Genomic DNA, 16,849 nt, shown 5'->3' on the forward strand with positions numbered 1-16,849 from the left:
ACCTCTATCTAAACTTTTAAGATGTGGCAGGAGGGTGTGGAGATCTACTCATCTCGCTGCCACCCAGGACAAGCCTCATATGTAAGTTCCCTTTGCTTTTTAAAATTGCCACCTACCAACTTGGGATGGCCTCTCTTTCTTCCGTCTCTCCCTACCCTCTGAGTATAAAGACTGATTTCATATTACACCTCGAAAACTCCCAAGGAGCTTGTGAACCAACAGTTGGGGAGCCAGCCAGGAGATCAAAGAATTGGGCCAAAGAAAGAGGTATCTGTGGGGGCTATCTTGAGTTGGCCATTGACTTGTCAGTGGGACAAGGTGGCCCCTATATCAAATGCCTGTGGACTAACACATGAGTATGGGGGTGCCCCCAAACGCCCATCAGTCTAATGTGCTTGTTGGAGGAACTGCACGGAGAAAGGAAGCACATGGCAGTCACAGGGGACTGGCCTCCACTGTGGCCAATGGCCACATACACTGAGTTAGAAAGTTAGAAGAGCTGAATTCTGAGAAGGTCCTGAGTGTCCCCTAGTCTGCTTGCTTCAGGGCTGACACAGAGGGTGGGAAAATAGGACAATCAGTTAGAGACCTTGGTGTGCCATTTTGCAAAGCTAGGAGGGCACAAGATGTCTCAGATTAAGAGCTGAGGGCTTGTGATTAAGCCTGATTGGGTTGTTAAGAGGTGGAATCCCTGGGAAAATGATAAGGGTGAAGAGGGGGATGTTGTGAGAGAAGTAAAACAGACAAAATGCCTGGAGCCATCCGAGCCCTAATACGAAGGAAAGCAAAAGCTCAGCAACAGCAACCCCAGCCAGTGGGGCAACCCCCATTTCAGGAAATGTTCAGGATGAGAGAAGATACTTCAGTTGAGCTTATTGATACAGCTGCCAAGTCCCAGCGAAAGGCCGGGGAAGTATCCAGATACGGTTAGTGCAACTGCGGGCCGCGGGGGCAACGGCGTTTCTGTGACCAGGCAGCAGGCAGAGAAGTGAGCAGTCTCGCCACACCCCCTGCCCTCCAGCAATGCCTGCGTGGTGTTCTGGGGTTTCAAGGTACTCACTCTCTTAGAGACTGGATCATTCTGTCCTGCAGGAAGGCTTGGCCCAACGAAGGGGATCTCCCTGGGAATCTGTACTGAAGGTACAGCAAAGTCATAGGGAGGTGGGAATGAAGCAGGCAACCTGTGCCCCTTTCTTTGAAGACCCTGATGGGGCCATATTCACTGCAGGAACGAGAGCCAAGATTCTCCAGCCTACCCCCAGCACCTGCTATGGGATGCTGATATCCATGCTGAGCTCCGTTGTGGGACAGGACATTTGTGACGTTGGGCAATCCATCACCGAGCTGGGGGAAACTGACGGATCCCAAAACGGATATGGGCTGTGGGAAAGGCCCCAAATAGAGGAGATGTTCAGAAAGTAAGAGGCTACCCCAGTTGGCTGTAAAGGTCTAATAAGTGTAACCCGGAAGCAAATGGGGTATGATCTTATCACTGCGGGTACCCCACCTGAACAGATTGACCAACAGCCAAACGCTGTGTTGGTCGGTCTGTAGAAAGCCTTAAAATCTGAACAGCACTTTAGACCTGCCCCATCTGCCCCTACAATCCCTGATACCCTGCCTGCTCCGGCAGAGCCCTCAGGAATACAGACTTACCTGGGGCAGATGCCTTCCACACCTCGGATATAGGAAGCAGGCCAAGACCACCTTTAGGTGACGGCCATTGGAGGGGATCAGAGGCCTCATGTTGAGCTCACTATTCACTAGTCCTCCAGAAATAAACCAAGGGTGATGGCTCTGGTGGATAACAGAGTTGAATGTACTCGAACACACAGTAATCCTCAGAAGTTTTCTAACCCCCTTAGTGCCACGATAGTTATGGAGGGCAAACGGTTATGGTCAGGAAGGTCTTTTTGACACTGCAGATCGGGCATTCTCCTGCCCACCTCCAAGAATGTGAGGTTTTTATCTCCAATACCAGAGAACATGTTGGGTATTATTATCCCACAAGGTCAAACTCTGCAAATCTCTGTTGATGAATTCCACTTCCAGGTTAGAGTAATCAAACCAGTGCTGAGGGGAAACACCAACTAGAGCTGGTAAGCCTGCCACCCCCATGAAGAGTAGTAACTTTCAAACAACATAAACTGCTTGAGAGGCATAGGAGATAAGAGAAACTTTTTAAGAACCACATCGAGTAGGTATTGTACACCCTGTCCACAGTGCTTTCAACCACCCGGTAGAGCCAATAAAAAAGCCAGATAGCTCATGGCAGATGACAGTAGACTACCAAGAATTGAACAAGGCAGTCTCCCCTGCTCCATGTGGCTGTGCGCAACGTTGTCAACATCTTAGATACCTTGGAAATTGTCCTAAGAGTGTCCCAGGCTGTGCTGGATGTAGCAAATGTTTTTTAGTATACCCCTGGCCAATGAGACAAAAGATCAATTTGCCTTCACATGGAAGGGACAATAACGGATCTTTCAAGTGCTTCCCCAAGGTTATCCGCATCTCCCCCTCATATGTCATAGGATGGTAGCCCAAGACCTGTCCCTGTTCTCCTTTCTCACATCAGCAAAATAGGCCCATTACATTGTTGATATAATGTTAACATGTAAGGACTTGGCTTTGTGAGGGGAAGGATGGGCTATGAACCCACAGAAAGTCCAAGGCCCAGTCGCTGCTATAAAGTTTTTGGAAGTCATCTGGTTGGGTAAGAAGCCATGATTTATAAGGTGTAAGCCCATCCAAACCCTGAGGATGTGAAAGAGGTGCAAGGCTTTATAGAGATTTTGGGGTTTGGGAGGACTTTTATTTCCCATCTGGCACAGTGCTTCTGTCCATTATAGCACTGTGTAAAGAGAGTAGCAAGCCGCCTTTGAGAAGGCAAAAAAACTTGTAAATCAGGTTAAAGTTCTGGCATCTCCCAAGCAAGGCTACCATTTGAGTTAGACGTGTCTGGGACTCCAGACGGGATGAGTTGGGAACTGTGGCAGAAACAACAGAAAAAGATAGCACCCCTAGGATTTTGGTCTCAGTTCCGGAAGGGGGAAGAAATCCGTCATACCCCAGAGAGCAACAGTTCCCAGCAGTGTATACAGCACTCTTCACGGTAGAGCCTCTGAGTAATGAACAGAGCCTTTCAGTAATGAACAGCACATTGTGGTAAGAACTTCCCTACCTATCAAGGGGTGGGTTGAAAATATGTCCCAGCAACCCGCTTCTGTTGTGGCTCAAGCCCCTATTCTGACTAAGGGGCGTGCCTCTTTGCAGGAGAGGACCAGCACCTTGCCAACCAGCCTACTGTCTCTAGAAACAGTATGAGGAGTGCTGTATGTGGAACCTCCAGGTACCCCTGCCTTTATTACTGTGAAGGCCTCTTGGCCCGTTAAGCGGTGGGGGGGCGGGGGGGGGGCGGTGGAAGGAAATTCTCACTGATGCCCCGGTGAACAGAGGCGGTTAGTCGAAGCCATCCAGCCACAAGGACTCTGGTCACTATCCAGCCCAACACTGACACCATCTGGATGGAAACAGGAACAAACCACAGCAACCAGTGGGCTGAACTCTGAGAGGTCTCTCCGGTGATCACTCAAGAGCCCGGGGCAGTTAGCCCTTTGTACTGACAGTTGGACTGTTCTAAAGAAATTCACCCTTTGACTCAGATAATGGGAAAGTGAGAGGTGGATGATTATGACTAAGCCCTCGTGGGGTCAGAATATATGAAAAGATGTTTGGGTCCATCTGCAAGAGCCTAAGGCAGTCCTCCTGTTTTGTGTGTCCCAGCTCATAAGGCACTGACACCTTCTGGCAATCAGGAAGCTGTTGCCCTCCCTCGGGTACAAGCCCCAACAGCAGATCCTTCAGTAGATACAACAGATCTGGTATACAGGAAGAGTGGCCACAGCGGCACCCGGATGGGATGGCATGTTGCCAAGGATGCCAGGTTGCTCTAAAAGTACACTGACTGTTAATGCAATCAGAGCATGTCCCGTGCGTTCTAAACAATGCCGAGGAGTCTGGGGCCAGCCGCCAGAGTTCCCAGCCAGTGCGGCATTGGCAAATTGATTCTGTTGCTCCTCTCCCTCTGAGGGAGGGTTCTAAATGTGCCTTGGTTTGTGTGGACCCTGCTTCTGGTCTAACCCAAGCTTTCCCCCGTCACTATGTAAACCAGGCTGCCACCATTAAGGAATTAGAGAAGCTGAGTACCGTGTATGGAAACCTTCGTTGAATAGACAGAGATCACATTTCAAAGGTCATGATGTGTAAGACTGGGTGAAAGAATGTGACATTAAATGGAAGTCATATCTCCCCTATAATCTGCAAGCAGCAGGGGTGCTAGAAAGGAAAAAAGGAATATTAAAGCAGCAGATTAAATTACTAGCAGTTAAACCCCCTTGGCCAAGTGGACTGAAGTACCTTCCAGGCTTTAATACATTTGAATGACCAACCAGTAGAGCCCATATGCCAGACTGGAGACCACTGCCAAGGCACCCAGTACTGTAAAGGTATAGAATTGCAGGAGACAGCCATTGCCCCGACTCTCACCATAGATCAACAAGCTATGCTGCTAAAAACAAGCCTCATCATGCCTGGGAGAGGCATTATCTACTGACATTTGCGATGGGATGTCTTGCCGGGATGGGTGAGTTACTTCGCCCCCCTGGGTCGGGGGGAGCTACTCAGTCTCCACTGGAATCTTGTTATCATGCTGGGAGCCACACTCGTTGAAATGCACTGTACTTGGAATAGAACATACACAAAGGGGAGAAGATAATGGTCCTGGTCTGGCATATTCCACCCCCAGCCCATCTCCTCATGGATGACAGCAGTGCCTCTCCCAGCCAACATGTAATGGCATACATGACCTGGCCACATTCCTAAAGCTATAGGCACTTTAACATCTAAAGTTCAGGCCACAGGTGTAATTCTTACAGAAGGGGGAAGACCTCCTCATACAATTTCCTGACAAATATCTGTCTTTTGACCTTAGACTTCTGTTGTTCTTGTGGTGTCTGGTCATGGGATGGGCACCTAATGGACATACTTTTATACAGTATACAAACTCATATGCCCGACAAAAATCAATTCAGTTGTTGGGTATGTGGACAGCTGCCCCCCTCTAGCTCTTCAGGACGGCCATGACGGTATCACCCCTCCAGGAAGGGATTAAAAGGCCCCAAAGCAGTACATTAAGAAGAACAGGCTAGGGCCAGCACTCTTAGTTCACCTGATATTCCCAATACTGATCCAGAAAACTGGCCTATGGCACAAACTGCCAATGATACTGGGCATTTTTTTTTTTTTTTTTTTTTTTTTTTTTTGTCAGACAAACTAAAGGCGGCCCATAAAGTTGCTGACTGGTAAAGTCCTAGAAATACCACCGTCAGAACCGTGGGTGGCTATGCTTAGATTTGGAATAGGTTTATGTGGCTTACTCTGGGTATAGACATTTGAGCGCCTGGGCACCCTTATGTTGAGAATAAAAAAGGTTACTCTAAACAGAATCAACCCAATCGTACTAGAAATATGGAATGAATACCACTGGAACTGTGTAAATCACTCTGTTGTATTAAGGGATGGTGACTGGTTTGGCACTGATTGATTGTGCTGCCCAGGTATTTATCGATAGCACCAAATGGAACCTGATGGTTGTGTGGTACAAATCTCTGGCGATGGATGAGTGGTTGGACCATTGCAACCTGAGTGGTTGGACCATTGCACCCGGGTTTTCCCTGAGCACAGGAGAGTATCTGCCTCATAGTAACAATGGTGGCCAACATCTCTCCTTTTAAGGTCAGATGGGCACATTCTTTCACTGGTATGCTCATTTGGCTGCCATTTTTGTTCCCTCCATTGGTTTGGAGGGTGCTATAGCACATATATAAGCCCTCACTAAATTCACTCAGCAAGCCTTGAATGATAGCCAACAAAACCTGTCCTTACTGAGCATTGAAACGACTCTTAAAAAAAGAAAAAAAAAAAAAAAAAAGCTGTCCTCCAAAATAGGATGGCCTTGGACATTATTACTGCCTTGCAAGGAGGCACCGTTGCCATTATCCAGACAAAATGCTGTGTCTTCATACCTGATGAGTCCGCTAGTATATCATCTTTATGAAGTCATGTGAAAACGCAAATAAACGCCCTGAGTGATCCAACCCTGAGTGTAGGGGACTTAACAAATCAATGGTCCAGATCATGGGACTCTTGATGAAACAAGTTGTCACTGAGATTGGGAATCATTGTCTTAATCTGTTTTCTTCTGTGCGTGCCTATTTGTTGCGGTAGCATCTGCCTCCAGTGCAGCTGGATAGCCACCAAAAAAGCCACCTCTATGCTAGTGAAGTCCCTTGCTGACCATTGAGGGTACATTGCAGAAGAGGGGGGCATATGAGATTATAAGAGCTGGTCATGAGAGATGTAACATTGGGGAAGCCATTGAGGAGACATGACCATTGGTCAACGCATGAGCTGGACTCAAGCAGTCAGAGGCTCCTCACTCCTCCCATGTCCTTGGAATGTGGGTTCTGCTTTCTTACCCTGATCCCAGAGGCTGCTCCAAGGACAGAGCCTTGAGATAGTGATGTGTTGAAAATACCTGCCTGGTATACATGACTGAATCCAGTTGAGGCCTCTACAAACTTTTAAGATGTGGCAGGAGGTTGTGGAGATCTACTTGTCTTGCTGCCTCCCAGGACAAGACTTGTATGTAAGTTCCCTTTACTTATTAAATCTGTCATCTACTAACCTGGAGTGGCCTGCCTCTTTCTTTGGCCTTTTCCTGCCCTCCAAGTACAGGGGCTGATTTTAGATTATACTTGGGAAGCTCCCAAGATTACAAACCAACACTGTGAGACTATGGCATATTAGGGACAGCACAAGCTTAGAAACCAGACAGTTCACTCTGCTTTTCCTAGCCGTGTGACTTAGGTGAAGATCCTTTCTCTGTCTGATTCTCAGTTTCTACAACAGCAAAGTAGAGATTTTAAATATACCCATGTATCTACATAAATCAAAGCACATTTGTATTTGGCATATTGTCAGTGTATTGTCAGTGCTCGATAAATGATAATTATAATAAAATGAATAATGTTAACCTTAAAAATAAAACAACCAGTTATTTTACCAGCAAAAATGGATTTATTCTGGACTATCAGAGAATTCCAATTTGGGACAAGCAAGCTATGGCAAAACCATAGGCAAGTCTGGAGAGCAAAGGAGAGGAACAATCTTTTATAGAGGAAAAGGGGGGTGGAGAGGGCTGTTATAAACAAAAAGTCCACTGGAGTAAACTGGATGTTTGATGTATAGTGACTTTTCATTGGCTGAATTGTGATCGTCTCCCATTGGCTGAGCTGTTGCTGGGCAAAAATAAAACCTTTCTTCCTCCTGCTGGGATAGTAAAGTAGTATGTAAGCTTCTTCTTATTGAGAATGCAAGATAGCCTCTTCCTATGGGGTCTGCAAAGAAACGCGAAGGGTGGAACTGTATGAGGGCTCCCTCTTCTGGCCACCCAGCTCCATTTTAAATGAGGTTTCCTTCTATTAATTTTCACAATATTATCACGATAGTGTGTAGGGAGTGGGCCAAATGAAGCTAGTTTATGTGTGAGGTTTTAAGACAGACAGGTAAACAAGAGTCGATCATAAATTTTCTTTCTGTGTCTTTCAGTATTGCTTATCAGCATCTTAACAAAAAGAATTTTTCAGAACAAAATAGAAATTATCGCTAAAGCTTGAGCTTAGGTGTAAGGTTAGAAGTTTAGAAGTTAGGGGCACCTGGGTAGCTCAGTGGGTTAAACGGCTGCCTTCAGGTCGGGTCATGATCCCAGGGTCCTGGGACTGAGCCCCACATCTGGCTCCCTGCTCAGTGGGGGAGGCTACTTCTCCCTCTGCCTGTCACTTCCCTGCTTGTTCTCTTTCTGTCAAAAAAATAAATAAAATCTTAAAAAAAGAAGTTTAGAAGTTAGAGTTTAACCCCAAGGGAAGGTTAAAAGCAGAAACACTGGAGTTAATGCTAAGGGTAGGGGCTAGAGATTTGAGAATGTTGGTTTCTAGATATTTGAGTAAGGTTGGACTTTCCAGATAAACAGGATCATAATTAGAGGTAATGTCAGGATTTAGAGGTAAGAGTTAGGGTTAGAATTCATTATAACATTAAAGGCAGGGGTACGATTAAATATAGAGATATTTAAAATTAAGGATAAAAATAATGTTATAGATAAGGTGGGAGAATACGGGCAGAGTCAGGACTAAATTGAAACTTAAAAGTGGATTAGCCTTAATGGAAGAAAGAGATCCACTAATTTCCCTTCCCTCTGCTACCTGGAAGTACATGTAAAGATGTAGGCTCTACCACCACTTTTTTTCTGGAGTAACTATGATGAAGAGGTTTCTTGGCAACCCATCTTGAACATGGAGTGTGGGCACAGAAGGAGCATTCGCGTTGTTAAGCCACTGAGACTTTAGGATTGTTCTTTACCACAGTTTATCTGAAGCTATCCAAATGGATTCAGGAAGCTAAGAATCCTAGTCAGCTGTTGATTGAGAATACCTTCAATAAAAAGAGAAATCACAGGGGCGCCTGGGTGGCTCAGTTGGTTAAGGTTAAGGGTCTGCCTTTGGCTCAGGTTATGATCCCTGGGTCCTGGGATCGGCTGCGTTGGGCTCCCTGTTCAACAGGGAGTGGACTTCTCCCTCTCCCTCTGCTCCTCCCCCTGTTCGTGTTCTCTCTCTCTCAAATAAATAAATAAAATCTTTTAAAAGATTTTTAAAAAGAAGAGAAATCACATATAAAAACCTATACCGGCATACCTTGTTCTATTGCACTTTACCTTATTGAATTTTGCAGATACTGCATTTTTTCCACATTGAAGGTTTTGTGGCAACCCCATGTCAAGCAAGTCTATCAGAGCCATTTTTTTTTATTAGCAGCACTTTTCGAACAGTATTTGCTCACTTCATGTCTCTGTGTCACATTTTGGTAATTCTTGCAATATTTCAAAATTTTTATTATTATTCTATTTGTTATGGCAATCTTTGATCAGTGATTATGACTCACTGAAAGCTCAGATGACAGCATTTTTTAGTGATAAAACGTTTTTTAAAATTAAGGTATGCACATTGTTTTTTTTAGACATAATGCTATTGTACCTTTTACAGACTGTATTATAGTGTAAACATAACTTTATATGCACTGCTAAAAAAGTCATTTGACTCACTTTATTGTGGTGTCTTGGAAATGCACCTGCAACGTCCCTGAGGTATGCCTGTATGTCCTTTCACTTCCGTTTGCCTTGATGTTGGCTGAAGTGACAGCCAGGTTCTTTTGTGTTATTTAGGTACTGGACTAGGTGGTGAACCTTTTCTATCCAATAAATATACTATTTATTACAGATGATATGCTACCCTGCTGTGATCCCACTGTCAGGGCTGACGGGTTTATTCCCTGAGTGTTGGGATGATTGTGGACTGATAGCTTTTAGCTATAAGCCTTCCTTAAGAGTTGCCTGTGTTGAACAGAATGGCCTGGCATAAGGCAGCTCTCTTGGGGGCAATCGAGGTATAGAGGTCTGGCCCCCTCGCTTTAACTTGGGACAACTCTGAAGGGATATCTTAGATTCAGAGCTCCCCATGGGAGTCAACTAAGTGTGATCATTGTTTTTGTTGTTTGCACCTCCTAATTGTCTTTCCCCTGGTGTTGTAGTCGTTGAGTACATGCAGAATTAGTCAGGAAGTGTGATACTTTCTGGTTGTGTTTGTCTTTGTGGATTTATTTATTTACTTATTTATTTATAGGATTTTATTTGTTTATCTGTCAGAGAAAGAGAGAGAGAGAGAGCAAGCACAACAAGGGGGAGCAGCAGGCAGAGGGAGAAGCAGGCTCCCCGTTGAGCGAAGAGCCAGATGTGGAACTCGATCCCAGGATCCTAGGATCATGACCTGAGCTGACGTCAGACGATTAACCGACTGAGCCGCCCAGGCACCTCTGTGTTTGTGGACTAATTTTACAGCATTCAATTTAACTTGCAAAGAAAATGAGGTGAAGTGGTTTATTTTCCCCTCTGAAGGCGCAGGGGGTTTAAGTCCTTATCATAAGTACAACACGGTCCATCTTCTCCCTCTGCCCAATCCTATTTTCTCCCTTGCCCCATGCAAATGGATCCCAAGATCACTTCCCAATGAGCGTCCTGCACACTTGTTTTCATTTCAGGATTTACATCCCAGGGGAGCCCCACCTACCTCTTAGAGCTATGTGTGTTTATAAGTGCGCTATGGGTCACACAATATTTGAGAACCACTATGATGCCACCCAGTTTTGTTGGCACTACCTGTAAAAAATACTTCTAATATATTCAGTTCTCTAGGTGATATGGTAACATATGTCTGGTGAGAACGTCCAAGGAGAAATGTGCCTCTACCTCGGAGAATGCATTAGCCTAACAGGGAGTTGAGAGACTGTGTGGAAACCGTGTATTTCTGCAGTAAGTAGAAATGTACTGCTACTTGACGACAAGCAGCACCTTTCTCTTTTCAGACAGTGAATCCTTCCAATGCTATGGAATGAAGCACTTCAGTCTTCCCCAGCCCACCTTTCCTTCCACCTCCCGTTCTGTGCCATCAGAAATTCCAACTTCTCTCCATTGCCTTGCTTTTGGGGAAGAGTAGACCTTAGCTTCGGTGTTAAAAGGCATTTCTGGCCATGGGCAGCAGTGATCTGTTGTTTCAAGTGACAGTTCAACTTTTATCTCTTGATGCATTCCTAGGAATCGACCTAGTCATAGTTGCAAAGAAACGAGGCATTTCTGCTTTTTTCTCAGGAAACTGAAGTCATGCCAATACCATCTAGGCTCACTCATCATCAGGAAGGTATAAATATTGAAAGAAAAAGCCAATGTATTTTGTCATTTGTTCCAAGTGTGGAGGAGCAGAGTGGCTTCGTATAGTGACCCTGATTACAGAGGTATCCAAGGCCATTTGGAACAGAGGTAAAGTAAGGTGCGCCATGACTGAAGAGTGGGTAGTTGTAAGGCCCATTTTGACATCAGGACCAGGCAATTCAATGCCCACAAATACTGATGATGTTTAATACGTATCTATTGAATGTAGAGTAGCTGCCAAGTATTGGGGATAAGACCATCAATAAGATAGACATGGTCCTTTCTGTTCTTGGGGAACTTGGAGTCTGGTGGAAATAAAATGGTAATGATACCTATCGCAAAGAGAGTACATGAACCATCTGGGGCCCCTCCTCAGGTTAAGGAAGGTAGGATAATTTGGCAGCGCACTTACTCTGCTCACAAAGAATCAGTGATGTTAATATGGTTTTGTAGTTTACACCTCTTAATTGTCCTCCGGTTTTGCAGTTTTTGAGTACATGCAGAATTAATCAGAAGAGTGGTATTTTCTGGTTGCGTTTGTCTTTTTGATCTTATTTTACAGGATAGGATTTAATTTTCAAAGAAAATGAAGTGAAGTGGTGTATCTTCCCTTCAAACGACGCAGGGGCAAAAAAGACGCGTGGCATACTAGCCAACATTTAATAAATTTAATAAATTAATAGGAAGTATCACAAAAACTTGGAATGGATAACATACAGGAACCACAAGTAAGACAACACTTTGCAACCACTCACAAAAAGTACCATTTGACCAAGGAGAAGATTTACAGGAAATAATATAAGGCAGTCTGTTGCACGTGTCTTAAACAGATATACATATATAATAGTACATCAAAATGTTCTGTTCGACAGTAAATTCACCACGTTTACATTGATCACATGGACTTTTTTTTTAAAACATTTACAAAAGTTTGTAGATTTAACATTGAACTGTAAGATTTATATCCAAATGAGTATATTTGTTTCATACCAAACTGCACAGAACTTACGAATAGCACACGATTTGAGAATAATTACTGTGTTGGGTACAATTAAGTACTGCTACTTGATGACATAAGAATTATTAACAAATGTGCTATAAGCTATTATCATTCAACTTATTGCTAGTGCTTTTGAAAATCTGTGGTTCATATTTTATTTCTTTGTAAAACATGTGCTATGAGCTTGCCCTGATAGTTAAGAAATCAGATGTTTCCAATTTTCTCTAATACCTACAATACTTCAGATCTGAATGCATAGTCGTTTTAAGGGCTGCTGAAGGATTTCCTTCAGTCCTTTTTAGGTCACCTACTCTGCCTTACGTCAATACAAATCGATGGATTCATGCAACATACACGGCATACATGCAGGACACCAGCTGTATGTGCAGAACTCATGCTCAATGCATGCTGCGTGTCTTCAGACATCTTCGTTTCAGTAAGAATTAGATCATCTCATTCAATTTCATATAATTGTGTTAGCATGCAATTCAACAGAGCGAACGGGCAGGTAGACTTTACTTTCATGGTATATTTGGGCATGCTCAAGCAATTGACTGACATTTGGCAGTGTTGCTAATCAAGTAGAGACTGTATGAGTTTCCTCAAATACAGCAGCTCTCCCACTGCCCCCGTGGCAGACTGTTGGATTTAGCTATGCTGTGTGTTGAGAACATAGACCGGGGGTTTTTTGAAATTCAGATTCTGCCTTCACTGATTTCGAGATATTGAGAAGCACACGCTAAGGTGTGTAAGTAACTGTCAGGCATAAGAGATAGCATCATGAATTCTTCAGAAATTGATCCACAGTTGTGTGAAATGGACACACATGGAAATAGTGGAAACACTTGGATAACTCGGCACACAGCATAGACTTCATGGTCTGACTTTAGCAATGCTTGAAAACCTTTCACGGTTAACAAACTAGTTAAATGGTACTGAATTCTTAGAGCAGCAGGCCCACGAATGAAACAATGGCCAACACTTATTGTGACACAACACTATATTTTGACAAAGATTTTAAACTTCTGGTACATAATTGCAGTACGATGAAGAGCTTGCCACTTTCACAGATTAGCTGCAGCCTTTTCCTGCACTAGAGAGTTTGGAAGGATCTGAAAATGAGATAAATTTTGTTTAAAATCCAAATGGAAACTCTGTATTTCTGTTTATCCCAGAGTTCAGTACAAGCTTGTTTTTAATTACTTTTTTCACATTCTAAGGGCCTAATTCTGTAGTCCTTAATCAAGTAAAACTTCCAAGGTTTAGATCATCTATGCTTCCAGCACAAGTTTTACTCAAAAATGGACTGCGAAATTGGGTCCTATAGATAGAGGTACCATAATTACGAAAATATTTTAATAAGGCTCAAAATGCTAATTTCACTTTGTGTGTAGCACACGAATTTCCAGGATCCTGAGATCAAAACCCAATTGATGTTGAATCCTGGATTGGGAAAGAACTCTGGGATCTCGTTCCCCAGTTTAATCACAGAATTAGGTATTTACTAAGGACCAGAATGAAAACACTAATTCCAGTTTGCTTGTCGTTATAATCAGAATTTGAACATTGTCCTTAAGAAGTGAAAAGCTATTGGTGTATATATCTCGTATCATCCTTCCACTTCTGTAGTCCTGGTTAACCAGCTGCTATGTTAAAATACCACTATGTTTGGGGACGGACGTGGCAGTAAAATACCAACACGACATTCCGACAATGTCAAATTTTGCCCCTGTATGTGACAACGAGGCTAAGTTCTACCTTTGACTCACTAATGCGTGTGATAAGGTATCAGAAGGCAGAACCTATCTTACTGTGTTTATGTGTGTAGATGAGCAGAGCAAGAATTTAAAGTGTATATTTACTGTTAACCCGGAAAATTCGCTAATTTTGGTGTGGTTGAAATAACCGCTGTCACATGCATCATTCTGGTCTCCTGCAAATGCCACCTGAGATGAACATCAATATTTCCTTATGCACAAAAGAAAGAGAGAGAGAGAGAACAAAGGAAACAGGGAGAAGGAGGGAAGGAAAGAGGAAGGAAGGGAAAGCAGAAATATCAACATTTTATGCATCAAATAATCAAAATAAGTTATTCTCAATCTATTATAAACAGTAAATATAGAACCCTAAATCTCACTGTTGTGTGCATGATTGTAAAGTACAGGGTTGCAAAGCTATATACAAAACACTTTTTATCAGACAACGATATTTACATTAGTTATGACTGACAGAAGAATTCTAGGACCTTTCCTTACATTCGTAGCTTTACCGGAGGAAAAGACTGTGCTGCTTACACACTAATTACACACTGCTGATCCTTTCACTAACCACGTTGGAGGGATTAACTGGTAGCTCCAGATTCTCCACTTGCATCTCTATACCAGGCTCGTTGTCACTAGCTTTCTTAATCACCGGTTCGTTGGTATGCCGGTAAATGTTAACATTAAGCTCCCTCCCAGACAAAGCAGTAGCAGCCACTCTCGGGATCTGTCTCACGGGAGGTTTCTTGTCTGCCTTGTAATTGCAGCGCAAATAGTTAGAGAAAGCCCTTCGGTAAATTTTGTTGAAAAGCGTATACACCAGAGGATTAATTCCTGAACAGACATACCCAATCCACACAAACACATTCAGAAGCTTTTCCATGAGCTTCTGGTTACAGGCCTTTCCGCACAGAACCGACAGAATGTTGGTAATGAAAAACGGGCACCACATGACCAGAAACACAAAGAAAACAATGCCGAGGACTTTTGACGCTTTCCGTTCGTTGTTGATAGCTTGCATGGTGCCCCTGGGACGTCGCTCTTTCTTCTTTCTTCGGCGTGGGTTCACGTCTTGGTTAGGGTTGGCAGAGTTCTCTTCCTCCGTGGTGTTCCTCTTGCAGCACTTCAGAAAGTCCAGGTTTATTCCAGGCGGTTCCTCGATGTGGCCGTGCAGTAACATCAGAGCTTGACGGCGAAGAACGTGGATCGTCAGGCAGTACGTAATCACCATGATCGTCAACGGTATGAAGAAAGCGACGAAGGACCCAATGAGAACGAAATTTGGGTCATTCAGCACGCACGTGGTGTTGTTGACGAACACTTTATCTTCATCTCTCAGTCCGATCACTGGGATAGGAACTGACACACCTAAAGGGACAACAACAACAGAAGGTAGGATATCGTTACAGCACATCGAAGGACTGAGCAGGTCTGTGCAGTGGCATACAGTCAATTGCATTTTACTGAAGAAAATTCAGAACTGGCATTTGTTGAAAGCTATTCGTGGCATAAGCTGATAGTCACAGGAAAGAGTAGCCGTGTGACCTCAGAAAAATGATGATTTCTTTCGGGCTAGGAATGCCTTCTCCCCAAAGTTCTGTAGAAGGCGAGCAATTCCCGTAATGGCGCTTGTGTAAAAGTGGGTGGTGTGTGCTTTGTTTCATTTCCGGTTCCTGGAACTGGCCTGGCGCACAGGGGGCACTCAATAAATAATTGTCGAGTGAATGAATACATTACAGCTATACTCGACGGCATTAATACATTCACTGGTTCTTTTTTTTTCTTTTTTTAGCATATCACCTTCCACATGCAATAAAAATGATGTGTACACCACCTATAAGAGTGATCATGCCATATCAGGGGTAGCTGGGCTGTTTGAGATGCGTTTTTAGCTGACAGCGTCTGTTTCGACTCCCTCCCTTCAAGAGGAGGAAATTTTATGGGTGAGTCCGATGGAGCCAGGGCCCTGGAGCTCTGGTTACTAGAGATGGAGAGGCCAGTAGGGCCCTGAGCTGTGCTGCGGGACTAGATCTGAGCACTCTGCAGAAATAATCATCTCTGTGCAGAAACAGAGGGGGACTCTCTTTTTAGCAAGAGGCTTTGTGAGTCCCTGGGCATAAGCAACATCATTTCAAGGGCAAGAAACAGTAAAATACAGAGTTGGGAGAGATGCAGTATCCCCATTTCCGTGTGCAATGTCAAGCCTCTCTCTCTCTCTTTTTTTTTTTTTTAGAATACCGAGAGGTGGTCCTTGGAGGCATGCACTTCCATTAATAAATAAGCTCACTGGTAGAAAATAGCCATGAGGAGGTGAGAGTGGAAGGGGCTCTTGTGCCTCAGTCTAAGTGAGGAACCTGGACATTTTCAGAAATCGCTCTGGTAGATCTTGAAGAGATCAGGCATCGATAGGATAACTTGCAAGTAAAGTTAGAATTTTAATGTTAATTTATTCTCCCTTGTGTCCCCAGGAAGTTGAAGCCTGGGAAAAGTCAGAGATTATTCTTAGGAATCCTGGGCTGGCGGATGTTCACACTATGAGCTGCGAGCAGAGAGACAAGTGCACGCTCAGAGATTGGGGTTGGCTTTAGGGAACACATGGAGAACTGCGACAAATTTGAAACTGAAAATCCCTTCTTGCAGACAGCCTTACTACCCTACGTCAGGGAGAGAGTTTTGGCTGGATGACCAAGAGGGAAAAATGGTCAGGGGCTCTCTGCTAGAGCCCACTCGAAGGTGGTGACTGGGATTTACTCACTGGGAAGAAACGAGGTGCTTGGAAAGCGATCTGTAAACCTTCTTCCCAACACACTGAATTTCTGAAATGACTGGCCTTTTTTCTAGAGAAAGAGACCAAGTGATGGTGTGAGCAGCAGTAATAAGTGTGACCAGGCTCGTTGGGGGTACTAGTACACGCCCACAGCTCTGAGCCCAGGCGAGCCATTCAAGAAAGTCCTAGAGGCTGTGAAAAGCAGGAGACTCTGCATGCAAAAGGTATCCTCAGGTAATGCTGTGAGGGATCCAGAGGAAGAGACTTTGAACTCTGGATGGGAAGAGTGACACATATCAGAAGGTAACTTTTAACCAAGTTTGATGAAATGCATGGAGGAATTTGAACAGGCATTTGGGAGTACAGAGTACAACAGAACCTTACAGGTTACACTTCTTTTTCTTTTTCTTTTTCCCTTTCTTTCTTTCTTTCTTTCTTTCTTTCTT

At 44.0% G+C, this 16,849-nt stretch overlaps 1 protein-coding gene across 1 annotated transcript in view; it reads right to left on the minus strand.

Moving 5' to 3' along the window:
* Nucleotides 1-14,177: 14,177 nt before the first annotated feature.
* Nucleotides 14,178-16,849, minus strand: part of HTR2C (5-hydroxytryptamine receptor 2C) — a 150,352-nt gene continuing 147,680 nt past the window's right edge. Inside the window, exon 4 of the mRNA XM_008709285.2 lies at nt 14,178-15,004. Coding sequence (XP_008707507.1) covers nt 14,178-15,004 — 827 coding nt within the window. The remainder of the gene's footprint in view (nt 15,005-16,849) is intronic.

Source organism: Ursus maritimus (assembly GCF_017311325.1).
Source record: "Ursus maritimus isolate PB19 chromosome X unlocalized genomic scaffold, ASM1731132v1 scaffold_X1, whole genome shotgun sequence".
Taxonomy (NCBI): domain Eukaryota; kingdom Metazoa; phylum Chordata; class Mammalia; order Carnivora; family Ursidae; genus Ursus; species Ursus maritimus.